Source organism: Hermetia illucens, chromosome 3, assembly GCF_905115235.1.
Source record: "Hermetia illucens chromosome 3, iHerIll2.2.curated.20191125, whole genome shotgun sequence".
NCBI lineage: Eukaryota > Metazoa > Arthropoda > Insecta > Diptera > Stratiomyidae > Hermetia > Hermetia illucens.
This window is the reverse complement of record NC_051851.1, coordinates 93,420,190-93,439,995: the sequence shown is the minus strand read 5'-3', so window position 1 is coordinate 93,439,995 and position 19,806 is coordinate 93,420,190. Positions and strand designations below refer to the sequence as shown.

The 19,806-nt window shown below is 41.6% G+C and overlaps 1 protein-coding gene across 2 annotated transcripts in view; it reads left to right on the top strand.

Annotated features, from left to right (window-relative positions):
* Nucleotides 1–19,285, top strand: part of LOC119652277 (octopamine receptor beta-3R-like) — a 229,684-nt gene extending 210,399 nt beyond the window's left edge. For both annotated transcript variants that reach the window (XM_038056271.1, XM_038056270.1), the window contains 2 exons: nt 14,675–14,783; nt 15,160–19,285. In XM_038056271.1, the coding sequence (XP_037912199.1) occupies nt 14,675–14,783; nt 15,160–15,370 (320 nt within the window). In that variant the 3' untranslated portion in view covers nt 15,371–19,285. The remainder of the gene's footprint in view (nt 1–14,674; nt 14,784–15,159) is intronic.
* Nucleotides 19,286–19,806: the final 521 nt, after the last annotated feature.

The window sequence follows — 19,806 nt, the reverse complement described above, 5'->3', positions numbered from 1 at the left end:
ATACTTCCGCCTGGAATATGGTCGTCATTTTTCCGAGGGGTCGGGCCAGTTCTATAATCGGATTCTCCGAGGACACCCCTGCGCCCGATCCATCCCTCATGACTGACCCGTCGGTGAAGATTATTAGGTCTGTAATCTGAAAAGACTCAGGCCATTTGTCGACATTCTTCTCTTTCGGTGATTACGACAGTGTATGTCTTTTCAGGGCTACCGGATGTTTTTCAAGAAATGTCCAGATAGACGCACCACCGTGTGATTGGTAACCTTTCCACGCCCCAATGGTATCGAGCCGATATGCGTCGTTGGCTGTTTTCCATTTCACATCCAAGTGAATGAGGGGTAAATTTAGGATAGCTTCAAGTGCCACAAGTCGCCCCACCATCTTACTTCACTTAAGTCGGTCCAGCTGATATTTATATTTTCGCTCGAGTTGGAGAAAGCGAGCATTCTGACGGAGCCTCAACCACTTTTAAGGTTTCGTGTGAAACAAAAACCTTTATCCCCGAAGCGCCACCTTCTTGTTTCGTTTGCGATAGCCAACGGAGTCGGGCGTTGTTTACGTTTCGCTAGCAGTTCACTTTCGAAATTCTCAGGTTCTAGCTCATAAATGTCTATCCCTTTTACGACAAGCAGTGAATACCTCGAGTGTATTCTTCAACCCCAAAGCACATGACAACACAGATTTTGTAACTTAAGACAGTTTTCGTGTCCGGATTGCTGTGTGGTTAGAGCACACAGTTGTCGTACAGAAGGTCGCGGTTCAAATCTTACTGGTGACAGTCTACTCAGGTGTGAATGAGTGACTGAGCCAAATCAGGGTAATAACCTCGGCTGATCCAATATGGATTGTTGCGCCAACGATTATTATTATAAGACAATTTTATGCTGACGCGACAACGTGTACATTACATATATATGGCTTCGAAACAAAATATGCTTTTTCACATAAATTTATTATGAGGCATTTAACCATGAGAATCTTAATTTTTAATTTGTGCGAAGCTACGCCACTAAAGTCAAGCGTCATGTTCCTGTCTACTGCCGCGGGGTATCGTATATTGGCAATTTAGCTTTCTTGTGCTGGCGAGGAGGTACATTAAATATTATAATTATTCCAGCCAAGATTGTCAACAATATCACAACGTTACGCCGACGCCATGGCAAAACTGTCTACATCAGGCAAATGTTTGCGCCGGTCTCACACTTCAGGCAAACAAATTTCTGGGCCAGCTTAGACGTCAGACAGTTGTCTGTCTGATGTGTGAAACAAATCCTTATTAAAATCGATTCACTGTCTGTTTGCCACAGACATTTTTATCAAAACGGCTAACTAAAAAAAAAACTAAATTTGGAGGACATATGGGAACTACGAAATCCGAGGTATACAGTGGTTGACATATATTTGGAGTTTAAAGGAGGACTCCCCATACATGAAAAGGGAGATGCAATATTTTCACCGAATATAGTCATATGGGATATCCAACGAAAGGTCTCCATTAGTACTTTGCGAAATAGATTTTTGTTTAAATTGTAAATTGTCAAAAACGCGAGTGAGGGGTTAAATATGCACACTTAAAGTGAGGCAGAGCTCGTTTTCGAAAATTAACCCAGCCGAAGATTTGAAAAAAATAGGGTGATGCGCTTATTTGAAATCTAGGCCTTAAAATATGTCCCACTGTGATATCTGTTTTAACAAACTTACTAATATAATATTACAAACCTTTCGAAATTAACTAAAAACCGCTCTCCCTTAAGTTGATTCACTGAATACTAAATGTGGTGAGTATGATGCTACTTTCATGCAATTCCGGCTATTACTATCAACGTTATAGCAGTTTAAACTTATCAATTTCGCGAGAATGGACTCCCAGCTTGATTTTCACTAATGATAGAAATCACTTCTATGGTGCAATTTAGCAAAATGCTCACAGAACATTGTTGAAAAAACTGCGATTTGAAATTATCAGCATTTGAAATTTCAACCAAATTCAAGCAGACTGAAAAGCCCATGCCATATTTTGTGTAACGTTATAACTCGAGCCGAGAAAATTCAGTAGCCCGGCAACTGGCAGCTGCTCTTAAAAATATAAAACTGTCAATATTTGTTTCCCGCGTGAAATGCTAACGAGTGCGATGAAATATTTTTTCGTACCGTGGTGCACAAATTTCTCCATGAAACTTCGCAGAAAGCTTTTTCCATCAACATCAATGGCGCAACAATCGGTATCCGGTCTAGGCGTGCCTAATTAAGGAACTCCAGACATCCCGGTTTTACGCCGGGGTCCATCAATTCGATATCCCTAAAAGCTGTCTGGCGTCCGGATCTACGCCACCGCTCCATCTTAGGCCAGATCTGCGTCGTCTTCTTTTTCTACCATAGATATTGCCCTTATAGACTTTCCGGGCTGGGTCATCCTCGTCCATACGGATTAAGTGACCCGCCCACCGTAACTCATTGAGCCGGATTTTATCCACAACCTAACGGTCATGGTATCGCTCATAGATTTCGTGATTATGTAGGCTACGGAATCGTCCATCCTCATGTAGGGGGCCAAAATTCTTCGGAGGATTCTTCTCTCGAACGCGGCCAAGAGTTCGTAATTCTTCTTGCTAAGAATCCAAGTCTCCGAGGAATACATGAGGACTGGCAAGATCATTGTCTTATACAATAAGAGTTTTGCCCCTATGGTGAGACGTTTCGAGCGTAACAATTTTTGTAAGCTGAAATAGGCTTTGTTAGCTGCCGACAACCGCAGTTTTCATCATCGTAGCTGTTATCGGTTATGATTTTCGACCCTAGATAGGAAAAATTATCAACGGTCTCAAGGTTGAAGTTTCCTATCTTTATTCTTCTGATGTTGTTGTTGGTTGGTTTTTGGTGCTGACGCTGCCACCATATACTTTGTCTTGCTTTCATTTATGTCCAGCCCAAGATCTCGCACCGCCGGCTCGATCTAGATGAAGGCAGTTTGTACGTCTCGGCCGTTCTTCCCATGATGTCCATATCGTCAGCATAGGCCAGTAGTTTGGTAGACTTAAAGAGGATCGTACCTCTTGCATTTACCTTAGCATCACGGATAACTTTCTCCACGGCCAGGTTAAAGAGGACGCATGATAGAGTATCCCTCTCTTCGTAGAACGTTGTTGATGTCGAATGGTCTTGAGAGTGACCCTGCAGCTTTTATCTGGCCTCGCGCATTGGTCAGGGTCAGCCTAGTCAGTCTTATCAATTTCGTCGGGATACCGAATTCTCCCATGGCCGTATACAGTTTTACCCTGGCTATGACATCATAGGCGGCTTTAAAGTCGATGAATAGATGGTGCAACTGTTGTCCATATTCCAACAGTTTTTGCATCGCTTGCCGCAGAGAGAAAATCTGATCTGTTGCTGATTTGCCTGGAGTGAAGCCTCTTTGGTATGGGCCAACTATGTTCTGGGCGTATGGCTATGCGACCTAGCAAGATAGGGATGCACTGCGTGATATCCCTCTTTTTATTAATGGGACTGATAATGCCTAGCTGCCAATCTTCAGGCAGGTGGTTATGAAGATCATTTGCCTATGCTGCATCTCCAGGAACTACGTTGACTGCGGTTATTTCGGCACGAATTTGCTCTTATAGCTGTTACGGAGGGCTATGTTGTGGATGGCTTCAATGTTGGCTCTCACCTGATTGTGGGAGGTGATTCTAGGTTTTGTTGCTGTACGAACCCGGGACACCAGGCCGATAAGATAGTGATCTTAGGGTATATATTGCTCCCCTATATATTCTGACAACTATCAAGGTTGAGAGATGGCGGCGTTCAATCAACGCGTGACCCATGTATGCTTGTGGACCGTTTTCTGCACAAACCCGGTACTTGCAGTAACTATTATATTTCGTGCGACCCAGTTAACTGAGTAACTTACTGTCCGTTATGGTTGATGTTTTTATATAAGCAATTCAAGCCGACATGACACTACGGGCTCCGTCCCTACTTGACTCTCCAAGTGTGGCACACGCTTCGAGGGTTCGTTCTGCTTAGAGGGTATGCTTCTCCAATTCTGCAGTCTCCTCTGTAGAGGAGTGAACGTTTACTTTATTTCTAAATCTCGCAAACGCACAGTCCTTAGCCGTTCGCTTATATGTTCAAAGCCAATAACAGCTGGTTTTATTTTTTGGCTGACTAAGAAACCTACTCCGACTACATGGTTTACTGGGCGGCCACTATAATATATGGTGTAGTGGTTTTTCTCCAAGAAAGCGCTCCGTGTTCAGCGCATCTCTTGTTACTGGGCGGCATCAGCCCTATATTGGGACAGGGTATCGGCTAGCTGCTAGACAGCATTCCATCTGTGCAGGGAGCACACGTTCCAAGAGGAAATGCGCAAATTGTTATTGCGTTTTCGTTGCTGTGTTCGTCGTTATAAAATCCATCCAGTCCAAGACTTTTTTCGTGGCTTGTTGTTTACTCAACCCCCAACCTGGAGAATCAGTGAATGCAGTAGTCATGCTTCTAGGCGCGGGAGGCTCAACTTCATCGTTCTCCGTATATAGCTTTTCGTTAGGAAATAACTTGGAAGTGGAAATAGGGTTTAGTAGTAGAACTGTTGGTGTTGGTTCAGCAAGCGTTTCCAAGGTTTTATGCTCCATCGTTGATATTAATCCACGTTTCGCCCTTACCCTTTGATCGCTTACTTACTTTGTTATATATAAATTCGACATTTCTTCTGCAACTTCCTAGTAGAACCGCAATCTATTTCGAACAGTCTAGTCTGTAGTACTGAGCTTATGTGAAAAAGATTTCAGCTGGTGTCAGCACCTCTTTTGTCATCATCACTCGGCTGGCGATTTGGTACGAAATATCAGGAGTGAAAAATAAAGAAAATTAACAATGGAAACCGGTAAATTTGTACGATTTAGCCACAAATACGAATTATCGATGTACGAATTATCGGGATTCCACTGTATTCGAAAATTATTTCGACCCTTATATTCCAATCATTGAAGCTTTCAACCTTTAGTTAAGACCGATTGAAGTGAAATCTGGGAAGGGAGTACAGGGTGGGATAAGAAACAAAAGTTATATAGCGCCGATGCGCGAAGAACGTGGCACCCTTCTCGGAGGTGTAATTTTCTTCTTTCTTGAATGATCAACTATAACCATAAACCATTTTTTTCCTCATTATTGACCATTTAATCAATTTCTGCAGTTATTTCAAAAAAATAACTTGCCCTCATCCCAAAATAACCGAAGGATATAATTACCTTTTTATACTAAACCAATACAAAAAATTGAAACTCGTCCTTGCACTGCACCTTTAAAATCACCAAGAAGCATTACAATATCATACACGCTGCCTGGCGATTGTTATGCTTCGATTGAGTCACAAGCATATCACATGGAGGATTATTATCTTAAACTTTATATTTCAGTTGGAATCCCCAATCCTTTTAAAGTTTTCACGAAAATTGGAATGATAGGTTATAGCTTTAGATTTATTTATCCATGCAGTCTTCTCAGCCAAGAGTTCACAGTTTTATCGCGTTTGGCAGAAATTGAATTTTTCCTAAATAAGGGAGAAATGTCTCTTATTCACTAAAATTTGAGCGAAATTGATCCTTTGTTAAAAACTTCCTTCAACTGAGTATTTAATCTCAAAAGGTTTTCAAGGAAAATGAGAAATAGTCTGCATCATTTGGAAGTCCTGCAATTTGAATCCTCCTATACAGCTATTTCGGATTTACTGTAGAAAGTTATAACAAATGCTGGCATCGTTCCAATTTATCGTAATTCCTGCATCTCTTTCAATAAAGTTGTTAGTTTCCTTCAATTATGTATAGAGTATTCAGATAACTGCATATACCTCAAGAAGCAATTAGAGGGCAGAAAAGGAGTCCACTTATTTTGTATTCAAGGTTCTGACTAAATTTATAGGTCAATATAATGAAGATTGAAAAGCCTATGACACAATTTCGTGTCATGGCCGCAAACTTAATTGGCAACAGAAATAAAGGGACCTTTACTATTTTCCAATGCGTCTAAACATTTTCTGAGAGACGATTTAACATATCTGCTGTCCAGTCATGCGGCAACTCGCAGTTTAACGAGAATACCAACCATGTAGGCATGATCCCAAGACCTTTTTCTGACGCGGATTGATTTAAAGACCACAATTAGCGCCCCGTCGCGACTAGCACAGCGTTCTGGTTTAGACAGAGGGCAGGCCAGCATTCCAGCTATAATAACATCCGGGGCCCCTTCAAATGAGTCCCATTGCAAAATTGGGTCTGATCGTTCTCTTCAACTACGTAGGGACCGTATTTACTATATGCCGTTCGGTTGGGAAAATGGCCCCTCCACTGGCGAACAACATCGAAATCATTAAAGCGATCCACACTGAGCTTACTGCTGCACTGTGAGTGGATACATCCATAATATGGAATCAAAAAAAGGGAACTCATCAGACGCTGCCTACACAAAGGAGCGTTTTCCATCTGTTGCCGCTTACGATCACACTGATCCCAGGGCAGAGGTAAGGCAGCGTCTGATGAGTTGCCTCTGCCCTGGATGGAACCGTTAGTCCCTATTTTTAAATGCTTGGGTGCCATGCCCCAAATGAGGGATCCGTGGACCAAAAACGTGAAAGTAAGTTGCTCTCCATTTGGTCCGGTCCAACATTAAGTGGATGTGGACTTAGGATCCCTCACTATCCTAAACAATCAAGTCAACTAATTGTTTCGCTCACACTGCTCCTTGGGCAGAGGTGAAAAAGCGTCTGAAATTGTTAACTATTTTTTTAAAATTTTATTAGTAATGATGGAAAGAATTTCCCACCTACTGCCCGAAACGTTACTTGACAAATTGACCTATGAAAGGGCCTATTAAATCTATCTAGTGGAGGAACTCTGACCCTTGGTCAGACATGATACATTCTATTTGTGTATACGGTAAAAGCTGAATTTTCAACCACTGAGGGTAAGTGTAGGTATCCCTAAACCCCTCCCACTCCTAAAAGTTGCATATCCCAAAATAAGCTTTCATACAAAACCTTACTAAAATCGATTCAATGCCTGTCTGCCGGTCTGTCACACCCGATTTTCTCAAAAACGGCTGAACCGATTGTCGCGAAATTCGGTGAGGTGTGGTGTTACAAATAGCAAATGGCGCCATTTTGTGCCGAGTTTGAAGGGGTCCTCAGCAAGCATAAGACAGGTGGGTGTAAATTTTGCTTCACAGAATATGGTGATGTGGCGTATTAAAAGGCAGAGCTCGTACTTCTTAAAAATAATCTTGTTTCTGATATTAGAAGGAACATAGGGGAGGAAAGGCTCAAAACGTGTGCCCCAAAAAGTGAAAGAGAAGAGAATGAGAAGTGAAAAAATCACAATGATGCCTTCAAAGACATCCCGTTTCGATATCTGTATAAATTTAGAAATTCACCGGAAACCTCTGCTTAAGTTCATCATGAAAGTACAGAATTTGGTATCAGTATAAGCGATAATATAGGACACAATCGAATTATTATTGACAAAGTTATAAAGGGTCAAAGTTTTGCATTTCCGGTAAATTTATTGAACTTTAAGACGTGTATGACGACGCCATCTTCATATAAAGTGAACCTATATGAACAGCGGGGTCCATAGGGACATTTATTTCTCTTTTCTTTAGCTTTTTCAAGTTATTTGCGTATCAGTGTTAAATACTCCAAGCAGACATGTGTATATACATATTAATATATATGTGCTAATAAAAATTGGGGATAATAGCCAATATGATAGACATACGGTATTTAATTTACATAGACGTACATATGTATGCTTTTGTGCAGGGAGTAAAATGGAAATGCATGAAGATGTGTTAGATAAATTTAGACGCGTAAATATTTACACTATGGTGCAAAAATGAGCCTCTCATTATAGCATTTGTGCATAATCCATAACGTACACACATCCCTTTTATTTTCCCCCTTTCCCTTCATCTTTCCTATCAAAAGACAACACTTGTACGACATTGACTCAATTTTGTATCAAGTCAAAAACCGTTCTTACAATATTGTTTGTTTTATCCTCTCACTATTGTATTGTGAAAATAAACTTTCATAGTTGCTGTTTGATTAATGGTCCGTGCTAAACTATACAATATTATTTAGTTTTATTGAGAGTCCTTACCATCGCAATAAAAAACGAAGGTATTTCTGGTGCCAGGTCAGGTGTCTCATCTTTCTACATTTTATAGTGGAAACCGCAAATCAACTAAATTCTTGTAAGACTCCGACATTTTATCACCGCCACTGATTGCAAAGCCGTTCCCTCTGAGGCTATCGCACCTCAATATCGGCTGTTGATTGCCGTCCTGCAAACTAAGCCACCGAAAAAACAGCGTGAGGAACGCATTCGCCCGCCGCGAATTAAATGGTGGCGATTTCGTGAGAAGAAAGAAGAAATGATCTCTCTTACGCGATTACCAACCATTACGAATGTGGAAGAATCGTAGAACCAAATGGAAAACACAATCCACAAAGCGGCCTCTGCAATCCACGAGGTCATCTCGATGATAAAACGTTGGCCAATTGGCACATTTACAAGAATGTCAACTGGGAAACAAAGAATGCCATCGCTGTCACCCGGGCACTCGGGATGGCGAGAGAGATCTATATCGACTTGCCGAAAGCCGAAACGAACGCTCACAGGATTTCGAACAATTCTGTTGAGTTCATGACAAGAGCGGTCGAGCCAAGACGATTGAAAAATATTTCGAGCAGATTTCAACTGAAGAATTTGTTCATCCTTCACTTCCACAATCATTGCCGACATTTGGAGCAGTTCCACCTATCAGCGCAATTGAAGTCGAGAAAACAATAAAACGAATGAAATCGGAGAAACCCGCAGAACCTGAAGACATCGTATCTGAGCTCTGGAAAGCGAAGAGCTGGAACTCAATATTGTGGCTCAGTAAATTCTTTAATCGGGTTATTCAGGAAGTAAGAATACCATCTAACTTGCAAGAAAGTTCCACTGTTCCAATGTGGAAAAACCAGGGTAGTCCAGCAGAGTGTTCAAGTTACCGTTCGATCCGATTACTTTCCCATACCATGAAGATATTTGCACATTCTTGACAACCGTATTCGCAAAATCGTTGAAATAACCATGAATCAAGTCGGGTTTCTCAAGAACTGCGGAACTGCTGACGCAATACACGCTACGCAGTCACTCTTGGAGAAACACCCTCAGAAGCATCCCCGTCTTCACATTGCATTTCTCGATCTACAGAAAGCGTTTGACCGTATGCTACACGAATTTATCTGGTATGCTCTATGAAAACACTTTCTGCGTTACCACGATCCGAAAAGTGAAGTTCGAAGTGTCATACATATGGGACATCCAACTTCCAGCGCCCTACACACTGTTTTATGCAGAATATGTTTTCCTAGCGTCCAATAGCAAAAATAATGCACATGCAACACGGTCTCAGATTGAATCTAAACAAAACTGAATTTTTAACGACCGATCCCCATGAAACAGGCACAATCACTGTCAGCGGCAGTGATCTGCCCAGAACTCTGCGTTTTAAATGAATAGTTAGTAAATACGTATTTCGAAAGCTACTTACTTTCTTCCTCAGTACTTACGCGAATGAATAATGAAGAAAGTAAGTAGCTTTCGAAATACGTATTTACTAACTATTCAAATATATTGTGGTAGGAGCAAGCTACCTAATTTTATTTTTATTTAGAAGAACTACAAGCATCGGAACGATAACTATTTTTTGGTGTCCTTTGTTATCGGCATATCAACGAACATCTCAAATCTAAAATTTACCGCAATGTCGTCCGTCTTGTCGCTCTCTATGGTTCTGAGTGTTGGCCGGATATAAAAGACAATGAACGGCGTCCTGCGGTAATGGAGAGGAAGATGTTGCGTTGGACTAGTGGCTTGACACATTTTGATCACATCCGAAATGAAGATATCCGCGATCGATATGGGGTTGCACCGATCGTGGAAAATTGCGAGAGAGGTGTCTTCGATGGTATGGTCACGTAATTCGCGCCAACGAGAATTCACTTGCCAAAAATGGTCTGAAAATCGAATTCGATGGTAGGTGACCAAAATGCCGGTCGAAACTAATGGTGGCTTGATACGTTGGATGGGGATTTAAAACCCTCGAGATTGCATCCAGATCAGGCATTTGATAGAACCAAATGGCGAAGAAAAAGAAGATGGTATGTATGTGTATGGTGGTGTTTCGTCCGCCAAAAAAGGGGCAATTAATATTTTAATAACACGGTTATTGGAAAGCGATTACTCTTGTGATTTGGAAAGAGGGTTAAAGGAGTAGTACGCACTTCTCGTCCACCTCTTGGAGCCTGACTTCCAAACGCGGCGGTTGGAGTCTTATCAATCTGCGAATTAATGAGATAGAAATAGCCCTTTTTTGGCAACCCATCTTTTAAGAGGAGCGCCCAATGTATTTTTTTCCCAAACCGTTTATGCAACAATATAATTTCTTAAGGAGGGAGTGATTGCTACATTTTCTTCATCGGGGTGAAAAGAGGGGTTCTTACACCTCTTTCTTCATACTCTTCATACTTCCTCCGTCTTTACCGAGAAAAACATTACTTTGACGCACCACAATTTTTGGCAAGAGGAGGTCGGTGACAATGTGCCAACGGTGCCAGAAAGGGGGGTCCTGCTTCTTCTCCCTGGATACCATTCCTCTCTATAGGGGAAGCGCTAAAAATTCAAACTTCACCATGCTCATGTAAAAGAAATAATTCGGAATTGATATTGATATAAAATGATTAAAAACTAAAACGAAATGTTTCCCTGCTACTCGCCATTCATATGAGTTCACTTTCTCGTGGTATTGGCGAATTGATATGCATGATATAAAATGTAAAAGTTTCGCCTTCTACAACTTTGTTAATAATAGTTGGATTTCCTTAAAACTACACAAAGTTATGCATTATGTTATCCTTCAAGCACTACCATGGTAATATACTATTATTAACTTCATTTGTGCAAGTATCGAAACGGGATGTATTTCGAGGCCCAGATTTCGTGTAGATACACCACTTTCATTTGTTACTCCACATGGCCATCTTCTGTGAAACAGGCCGGGAAACCGGAAGCTGGGCGGTTCAGCATGAAAGGTTTTGTTTGCTTCTTGTGTGAGTATATTAGCATGTCAGATTTAGTACTTCCAGGTTGTAAATTTACACGGTAAAGACAACTTTGAGCTACTCTAACTTTGCTACTAATAGTACGATTTTGATCAAACTTAGAGATAATATGCTTCATGTTATATTTTATACTACTACCAACTTTTATAACTCTCGGATAAACTTAAGAGGGGTTTTATTCAATTTTCCCAAAAATATGGTAATATACTATTATTAACTTAATTTGAACAGATATCGATATGGAGAGTATTTTGAGGCTTCATGATTTTTTCAGATTTTTCGGGTGGTTTCGAAAAGTACTAATCGAGACCTTTCATTTGATACCCCACATGACTATATTTGGTGAAAAAAAATGTTACACCCCCATTTACATGTAGGGGGAACCCCCTAAATCTCATCGTAAAGGGATATGAATCACTGCATGTCTGGGGGTCCCTAGGTCCCACCTTCTCACCAGATTTCGCGTCAATCGGTATAGCCGTTTCTGAGAAAAGTGGCTGTGACAGACAGACAGACAGACAAGACGATTCAGAGGTCGATCATCTCCACAGATCACGTGCCCTATGCTCTTGTTGAAAATAATCCAGGGGATATTTCTCCAGCAAGAGCGGGGTATTAACACTTTCCAGCGTTCTTTGAATGTGACGCCGATTCCACCAGTCACCAGGGACGAGCTGCTGGAGATCTGCAGTTGAATAGGCGACAGTAAACCGCGGGTCTGGACGGCATACCGAATAAGGCCCTCAAACTCGCCGTCAAATGTAGACCGGATATGTTCGCGGAGCTGTTCGAGACGTGCATGTCCGAAGTTATCTTTCCAGCACCGTGGAAGCGGCAGAAGCTGGCGCTGCTGCCTAAGGCTGGCAAACCGCCAGGGGAACCGTCCTCCACTTGAGAGCCAAGGGGGCCTTTCAGATAGGCAGTATGGGTTCCGTAAAGCCAGATCAACCATTCATGCGATCAAAATGGTTACTGGCTTGGCCGAAAATGCAATTCAGGAAATATTGTGTGGTGGTCACCCTGGATGTGAGGAATGTATTCAACTCGGCTAATTGGAACCTTATACGAAAGTCTCTGGCGACGATTGGTGTTCTCACCTACCTCACCGCTACTATAGATAGCTACTACTGTGGAACATCATCTTCAATGATGTGCTTAACCTTCCAGTTCCGGAGGAGGCCACAGTGGTGGGTTACGCTGATGATATAGCACTGGTTTTGGTCGCAAAGCATCTCGAGGATGCTGATTTGTACTCAAGCGAAGCAATCAGTGTTGTTAAGGCTTGGCTAGAGAGTGCTGGACTGGCACTCGCAGAGGAAAAGACGGAAGCGGTCCTCATCACTAAGCGTCGCAAAAGAAATTACGCCTGCATTAGAATCGGGACCGCGGCATACTTGCAGGCTGCTCATAGCCAGGGTGGTGAGTTCAATCATGGCTGTATGCAGTTCCAGTTTGGGGAAACGCGCTCCAGGTTTTAGGAAATGCATATAAACTGAGTACAGTTTACAGAAGAACAGCCTTAAGGGTGTGTTCTGCCTTCAGGACCATCTCAGACGATGCAGCGTTCGTCATTTCGGGAATGATGCCGATTGACATCCTGGCAACCGAAATGATGAACATTTATAACACCTGGTCCATCTCTCCCTTATCGCAAAAAAAGCCGAAAGAGGGAATCCATAAGCAGATGGCAACAACGATGGGACCAATCAGAAAAGGGTCGTTGGACTTACAGGTTGATCCCTTCCATCAGGGAGTGCCTGGAGAGAAAGCATGAGCAGATGAATTATAATCTCACCCAGTTTTTCACCGGCCATGGAGAATACAGTCAATACCTGTACATGTTTAAATTGGACACCGGACCTGATTGTCCAAACTACGACGGGGTCCCAGAGGACGCTCGTATTCTTCCAAAGTCCTAGGTTCGTGGAAGAAAAAAGGAATCTAGAGGAAACTCTAGGTGAAGTGCTATCACCGGAAAATTTTGTCCGGAGAATGGTAGCTTGCCAGGAAGACTGGGATCAACTCCATGATCGCAGTAATCCAGGAGAAACTGCGAAAAGCAGAAGAAGTAAGAAAGGCGCGGTTACGAACCCCGCTAATTCCGCCCCGTGATGCAATACCTAAAGGTGGTTCCACGGGGTAGGAGGGAGTCGGGGTGGTTTTATTGGGTAAAAATCCCACACTCTGGCGTGCCCAGGCCAGAGTCTTTTGAAGATTTCCACCTCCTTAAAAAAAATACAGACAGACAAACATTGAACCGATTTGAATAAGGTTTTGTTTTGCAAACAAACCCTAAAAACATTGTGCAGCCTCGTTTCGCATGTATTGGGAGCCCCTTTTAAATTCGACATAAAATGGCACCACTTGTTATTTGTAAAAAGATTCAAAAACCGCACGATCTCACCAAATTTTCTGAAAATTGGTTTAGCCGTTTCCGAATAAATCATCGAATCGATCCTAACAAGGGTATATTTCACACAAAACCTTAAAACGATTGCCTTGAGGCGCTACATTCTTTGTAAGGTGGGTGACCACGGTTCTTAACTGGGCAATCTCCTCTTTTCCCCGCCTTGAATTCGTCCCTGTAATAATTACCTATCCACCCATCGATCTGGTTATCTAGTCTTGGATATGAAATTTCGACTTTCTTATCATTTCTCACTTGAGAGCCGATTAACATTTTAAAATTTCGTTACAGAATTCTTATAATTCTTCGAATTCTGGATCGAATCCAGACAACCATTAAATGTTATTGTAAAGACTTTGTTAGATAATTAGGAAAGTGTTTCGGCTAGGAGGAGGTTTTCGATGTATTTAAATTAATTTTACATTTGTATTTTAGCAAATCAGGGACTGTTGACAACTTAATTATTTGCAATTTCCAGCTTAGCACTACAAGTTGGTAATCATTTAGTAATTAGGATCTGTTTTCCTTCCTTCCTTATTTATATCATCAATTAATTGTAATTTTGCTCCGAGAACGCTCTACGCATCCTGCACTAATGAAAAGACGTGGTCTGATCCATTCGTTGCAAATTATTTCAGTACTGTGGCTCAGCCACCAGCAAATTAATTACACTCCCACCTCACACTCACGCTGCTGAATGACTGTGGATTTTCCCCTGCACTAGGGTCTCCGAAATCACGAGGGATTAAAAATACTCCAGGGAATCCATCTACGATATCCCAACGTCAGTCATAACAAAGGTGAAACTCATTAAAGCAAGCGTTCACATATTTCTCGGAAAATCCCAAAAATGAAAATAAATTGACTTGGTAGGTAACAAACACACAACATTTCTGCGGATGGGATTTTCGGAAAGGAGGAGTTTCTTTCATTCCTTATCGCACGATAAATGACTAGCGAAAAGAATATGATTATTTCTCGTTGCTTAATTTCCCGCGCCTTGCAAGCGGAGGAAGCTCGTGTCTGTCACGTCACTGTATTGCGAAAATGACACAATTACAAACTTAAATCAAATGCTCCTTTCAACCGTTCCCGTTTTTTCCAGGTGGTTCGATGCGCCCTACCAAGGGGTGGCGAGCGGAGCATAAAGCTGCAAGGACTTTAGGCATTATTATGGGAGTATTCTTACTATGCTGGCTGCCATTCTTTCTATGGTGGGTATACGCTTCAGCACATTGTGTTTCACAAGAAAGTGACAGGGTACATGGCACAAATGTTTTTGATTTTCAAATGTGATATCTGCGGATGCCATTGCTAAGTTTCTACAAGTTTGCCTACGCAGTGGAGATTATTGAGGTAAGTAACGGTTGGGTGGTGCTCATATACTGCGAGAGATTCGGCCGAGAGTACACAGGAATCGTTCGAAATGCATTTCAGCCCCAATAAAACTAGATTACAATGGAGACTTTTGCATTTCTCCGTTCACGAAATTGAGGCATTCCTCCTTTGGGTCCCGCAGCACTTTCTTATGGGACACAATACATTTATATTTTGAAGAAACCATTTTTCATGTTTTCCCTTTCAACATAGGTACGTGATAACGTCGCTGTGCGGAGAAGCCTGCCCCTGCCCGGATGTTGTGGTTGCTGTGCTCTTTTGGATAGGATATTTCAATTCAACGTTAAATCCCCTGATTTATGCCTACTTCAATCGCGACTTTCGAGAAGCCTTCAAGAATACACTCGAGTGTGTGGTTCCATGCTGGCGAAAGAAGAACCCATATAGCGCCTATTACGTATAGCGGCCTCCGTGCTCGTAACGGGAGCAACCGCGTTCACCTCATCCTGCTAAAGAAGAGGATTGCTCCCATCAAGCGAGATTAAATTCGTATAACGTTTTATACTGCGAAAAGAGAGTTTAAGGAGATGAGATAGGGAGCAACGAGCCACAAAGACTTAATCAATATCAGCTTGTAACTATCAATCAGGATCATCGAAGCATGTATGCATGCAGCGTACGCTCCGCGACGGATGTGAAGATGGATGCTGCTACTTTAAAACTGTCGGAGTCAAGTGTAACTCTTTAAGGAGCACCGAGTGCCATGCAATAGCTCCTCATTTATCCTACCAGATGTTTTAAATCTGAAGCTTTAATTGTTCACAAATTGTATATACATATACATTGATAGTATAGCATTACTTCCCCAGAAGCCCGGAATCACATCAGATTCCGAGCGTGTTAGAAAGAAGGATTTGTGTATGAACAGATGAAATATAATCACGTAGCAGTTCGGATATGGAATTAAATGATGGCGAAAATGTACCATTTTGTAAATACCTGTGAAAATTCAAGCACATTTACGAAATAAGCCTCTAATTTAAGGCGGTTAGAATAGGTGTAGATTAAGGGATTGAAGCTGCGAGTGGTATTCGGAAGTCTTCCGTGCATGATTTAATATGTAAGTACATTGGAGTTTCAGAAATTTGGTTTCCATTGAAATAATAGACGCAAGCTGTGAGCGGGAAATGGAGGCCATGTGAAATCTGAATCTGTCATAAAATAACTAAAATATGCCAATTTGCAGATTAAGTTGAAGAGCGCTGTTTTGAGTTTAATTTAATTTAATTTTGTCAGTATTAGCAGAATTTCTAGGGAACCCTTACAATTTTTTTATTTCTCTAAGAATTTTGAAAAATGTCTCTTGAAGAGCTGAAAATCGAATACTCTCACTAGACAAACCTCTTGATGCGAAGTTTTAATCTTTTGCGAATTCTTGCTCGTCTTTCTCCAACGGTTGAAAAAATGTGTAGGAGCTAAATACCAAACGCTCTCAACGAATGCATTTGTGTAGCTAATTTAGAAGAATCTTCTCTGTGGGTCAGTAATTCAGTAAAGGATGTTTCACGTGAGTAGTACGTATTGATTTTTAGAAAGTTGTTGTACCACGTTAACGAGGCGATTTATGTATTCTGCTGGCACGTTTTCCTTAACAGTGATAAGAAGGTCAAGTGATACCTATATCACGCAGATATCTCGTTTGGTTCTATTTTGAAACACTTTGGAGAAGAGACTTTCTTTCATGGTAGAATCCATACTACGAACAGAGGAAGAGCAAAAGCAGGTGAAACAAAAATAAATAATTTCGTAGCCACTTTGACATTGCTATACTTGACACAATCGGATTGGCGATGACGTGAGTGATTGTATCCTTGTATTGTAATTCCGATGAACACTTGGCAAAGCATTTAGAAGAAAGCCACTACACTTCGGATTCTAGAAAGATTCTATTTCAAGTTATCAAAATGGAAAAAATATATTTCAATTTGGTTTCTCAGAAATACTGCCTACTACAATCATCTCATTAAAAAGGTTTATTAGTAGGAACACGGATTTGGAATCTCTTTATCACGAAATTAGCATTTGGAAGCATTCTGTTAAGCTAATACTCAAATCATTGTTTTTTCTTTAAATGACTGAATTAAAAACAGGCCATTGAAGGAGTATGCAACCAGGGCCGTAGAGAGGAAATTAGGGCCCGAAGTGAAAATTACGCTAAAAAGTGCGCTCGGGGTGAAAGTTATACGGATCTGGATTAAAATTATGCTGGGCCTCAAATTACCCTTTTTTCAATCAAATTAATATTCCCGACTCCCGATAAAAGTTCGGGCCCGGGGAAATCCCCACCCACCTTTCGACAGGCTTGGCTGCAACATAAAATGAAGCGCCATCATATCCAAGCGATTTGCGAACTTTTTTCCCGATTCCGATTGATGTTGGAACAACTCGGACCTTGGCTTCACCTCTTCCATCCGTTTCAAACTTATGACTTCGTGCTTCATTTCGAAGAGTCAAATTTTCAGCATGAATTATGCCCTCAAACCCCTTTCGTTGCATTCAGATGACTTATTTGATGCTTGTTTGGGTGAAAATAACCATCAGTTCCCATGAAAGAAGAACATCGGGTCCGCAATATGTATATTGTATAAGGTATTACAGGAAACAACGACTGAAGAGGTGGAAAAGTCCACCAGGCAGCAACAAAACTGGAAAAGAGTATTAACATCATGGAAAATGCCGCGTTCTTGAAAATTGAAAATTCAGAGGCAGTTAGGGCGGCTTACATAGGAAAATTTCTTAAAGGAGAGGCATCGGGCAAATTTGCGTTGTACCCTCCATGCTTGCTTCGTTGAAGTTGAGAAAGTTGAAGAGCTTCTTGCTCTTCCAAAACCAAAGAGGGTTTTGTAAAAATCAAAATAATTCGAGTCGGATAGGCAATATGACTCTGGATTAGGCACCAGACTTCTAGAAAAGTGCAACCGTTGCAATTCTGAAGTGGCGTGGAAGACACATGAGAGACTCTCCCCGAAATGACCACCCCCGATATTACTAAAGCTGACATTGAAATAGCTCTTGAAAAGGCAGGTAAGTGAATAGCTTACACTCGACACAATAGCTGTAAAGTATGCTGTCCACTAAAAATTAAATATCTCGGTAGCCCGCATCAACTGTAAATCGGCCATTGACAGCCTATTACATTCGCGGCTTCTACAATTGTTACGCGTCTACAAAATTAACCCAAATTTGGTACTTCTCATTAAAACTAGGGGCTTCGTCCCCTTATTCGGTTTCTTGGCATATATTGAATGAAATATCAATTAGGATTGTAGTCTACCAAGACAACCCTCTAAGCATACTGAGGTTTTGTTTAGCCTTGAATCCGTTGCTCCATTTTTTACAAGGATGCAAATACGGATTCCAAACTAAACGTGGCCCCTTGGCTCTTTGCTAAACATTACCATCCACTTCAGTAGAAATATCGACATGCAGTTCGGTTTAGAGAAATGTCGTACGAAAATAATTTTTCTGGGAAAAGACAACGACCATGAAGGATACAGCCACAATGACATCGTAAATGATGCTTTTCCCAAGCAGGGGATGGGATCCCATATCGAACAGAAGATCGACATGTAGAAAGAAAAATCTATTCACGGAAGATATATGCTGCAGGCCTTGACAACGAAATCTCCAACAAATAGTTGACTAGTCTCCGTCGACTCCGATGGCGCACGACGTCTAGGCCTGCCTTAGTAAGGAACTCTTACCAATTCGTTATTCCTAAATGCTGTCTGGCGTCTGACGTTGCCACCATGTATTTCACCTGGCTTTCATTACTGTGCAGCCTAAGATCACCGATTGCCGCCTCCTCGATTTACATGAAAGTAGACTGTACCTCTCTACTTGTTCTTCCCATAATATCAATATCGTCACCATGGGCGTATAGTTGGATGGACTTGAAGACGATGATGTTTCTCGCCTTTACCTCAGCACTTATCCCAGGACCAGCTTAGAGAGGATGCACAATTTCTTCTTGATGGTGAATGGTCTCGTGAGTGATTCTGCTGCTTTTGTCTGGACCCGCACATTATTCGGGATACCGAATTCTTTCATGGCCGTGCACAGTTTTATTTTGACTGTCCTATCATAAACGGCTTTGAAGTCGATACAAAGCTGATGCAACTGATATCCATATCCCAGTAGTTTTTCCATCACTTGCCGCAGAAAGAAAATCTGATCTTTTGCTGATTAGCCTGTTCGGTATGGTCAATGGTGTTTTGAGCTTATGGCCGCCAGGCATTAATTCGCTGTCCTACACCTTGCGCATAAGTTGATGAACCTCTTGGTGTAGTTGCCTCCATATTTGACCAGGTCAGCTGTAATTTCATCGGCTCTTTCCATATTCTCTGGTGGCAGTATTTGTCCGTCGTCATCAGTCGGCAGGACTAATATTTTAGTTGTTAAGAAGTTTATTAAAGTACTCAACCCATCGCTCCAATATGCCTATAGGTTCGGAAATAAGATTTTCCTCTTTGTTTCGGCAGGCAGGTGTACAAGCGTTCATCCTGGTAATTTGTTGGTAAAACTTCCGCGCCTGTTCCTTCCTTTACTTTTCGAGTTTACAGACCTGCTATTTTTTCAAGTTTCCTTCCTCTGTCTGTAAAGTCGTTTCTTCACTTGACGAAGTTTGGAATAAGCATCTTCGTGTGCCCGCGTGCAGCCCTGCTCGGTATGCAGCATTCTTCCAAGTATGTCTGTGACCGTATCAATGATTAGGTTCTTTGGGTGGTTGCGAAAATTGGTTGGGGCTTCTTCTACGGGACCTCAGTTAGCGGCCGTTATTGCCGCATCCACTTCTCTTTATAGGTTTTATGGGTTTGTTGAAGATCATTTCAGTTTTCA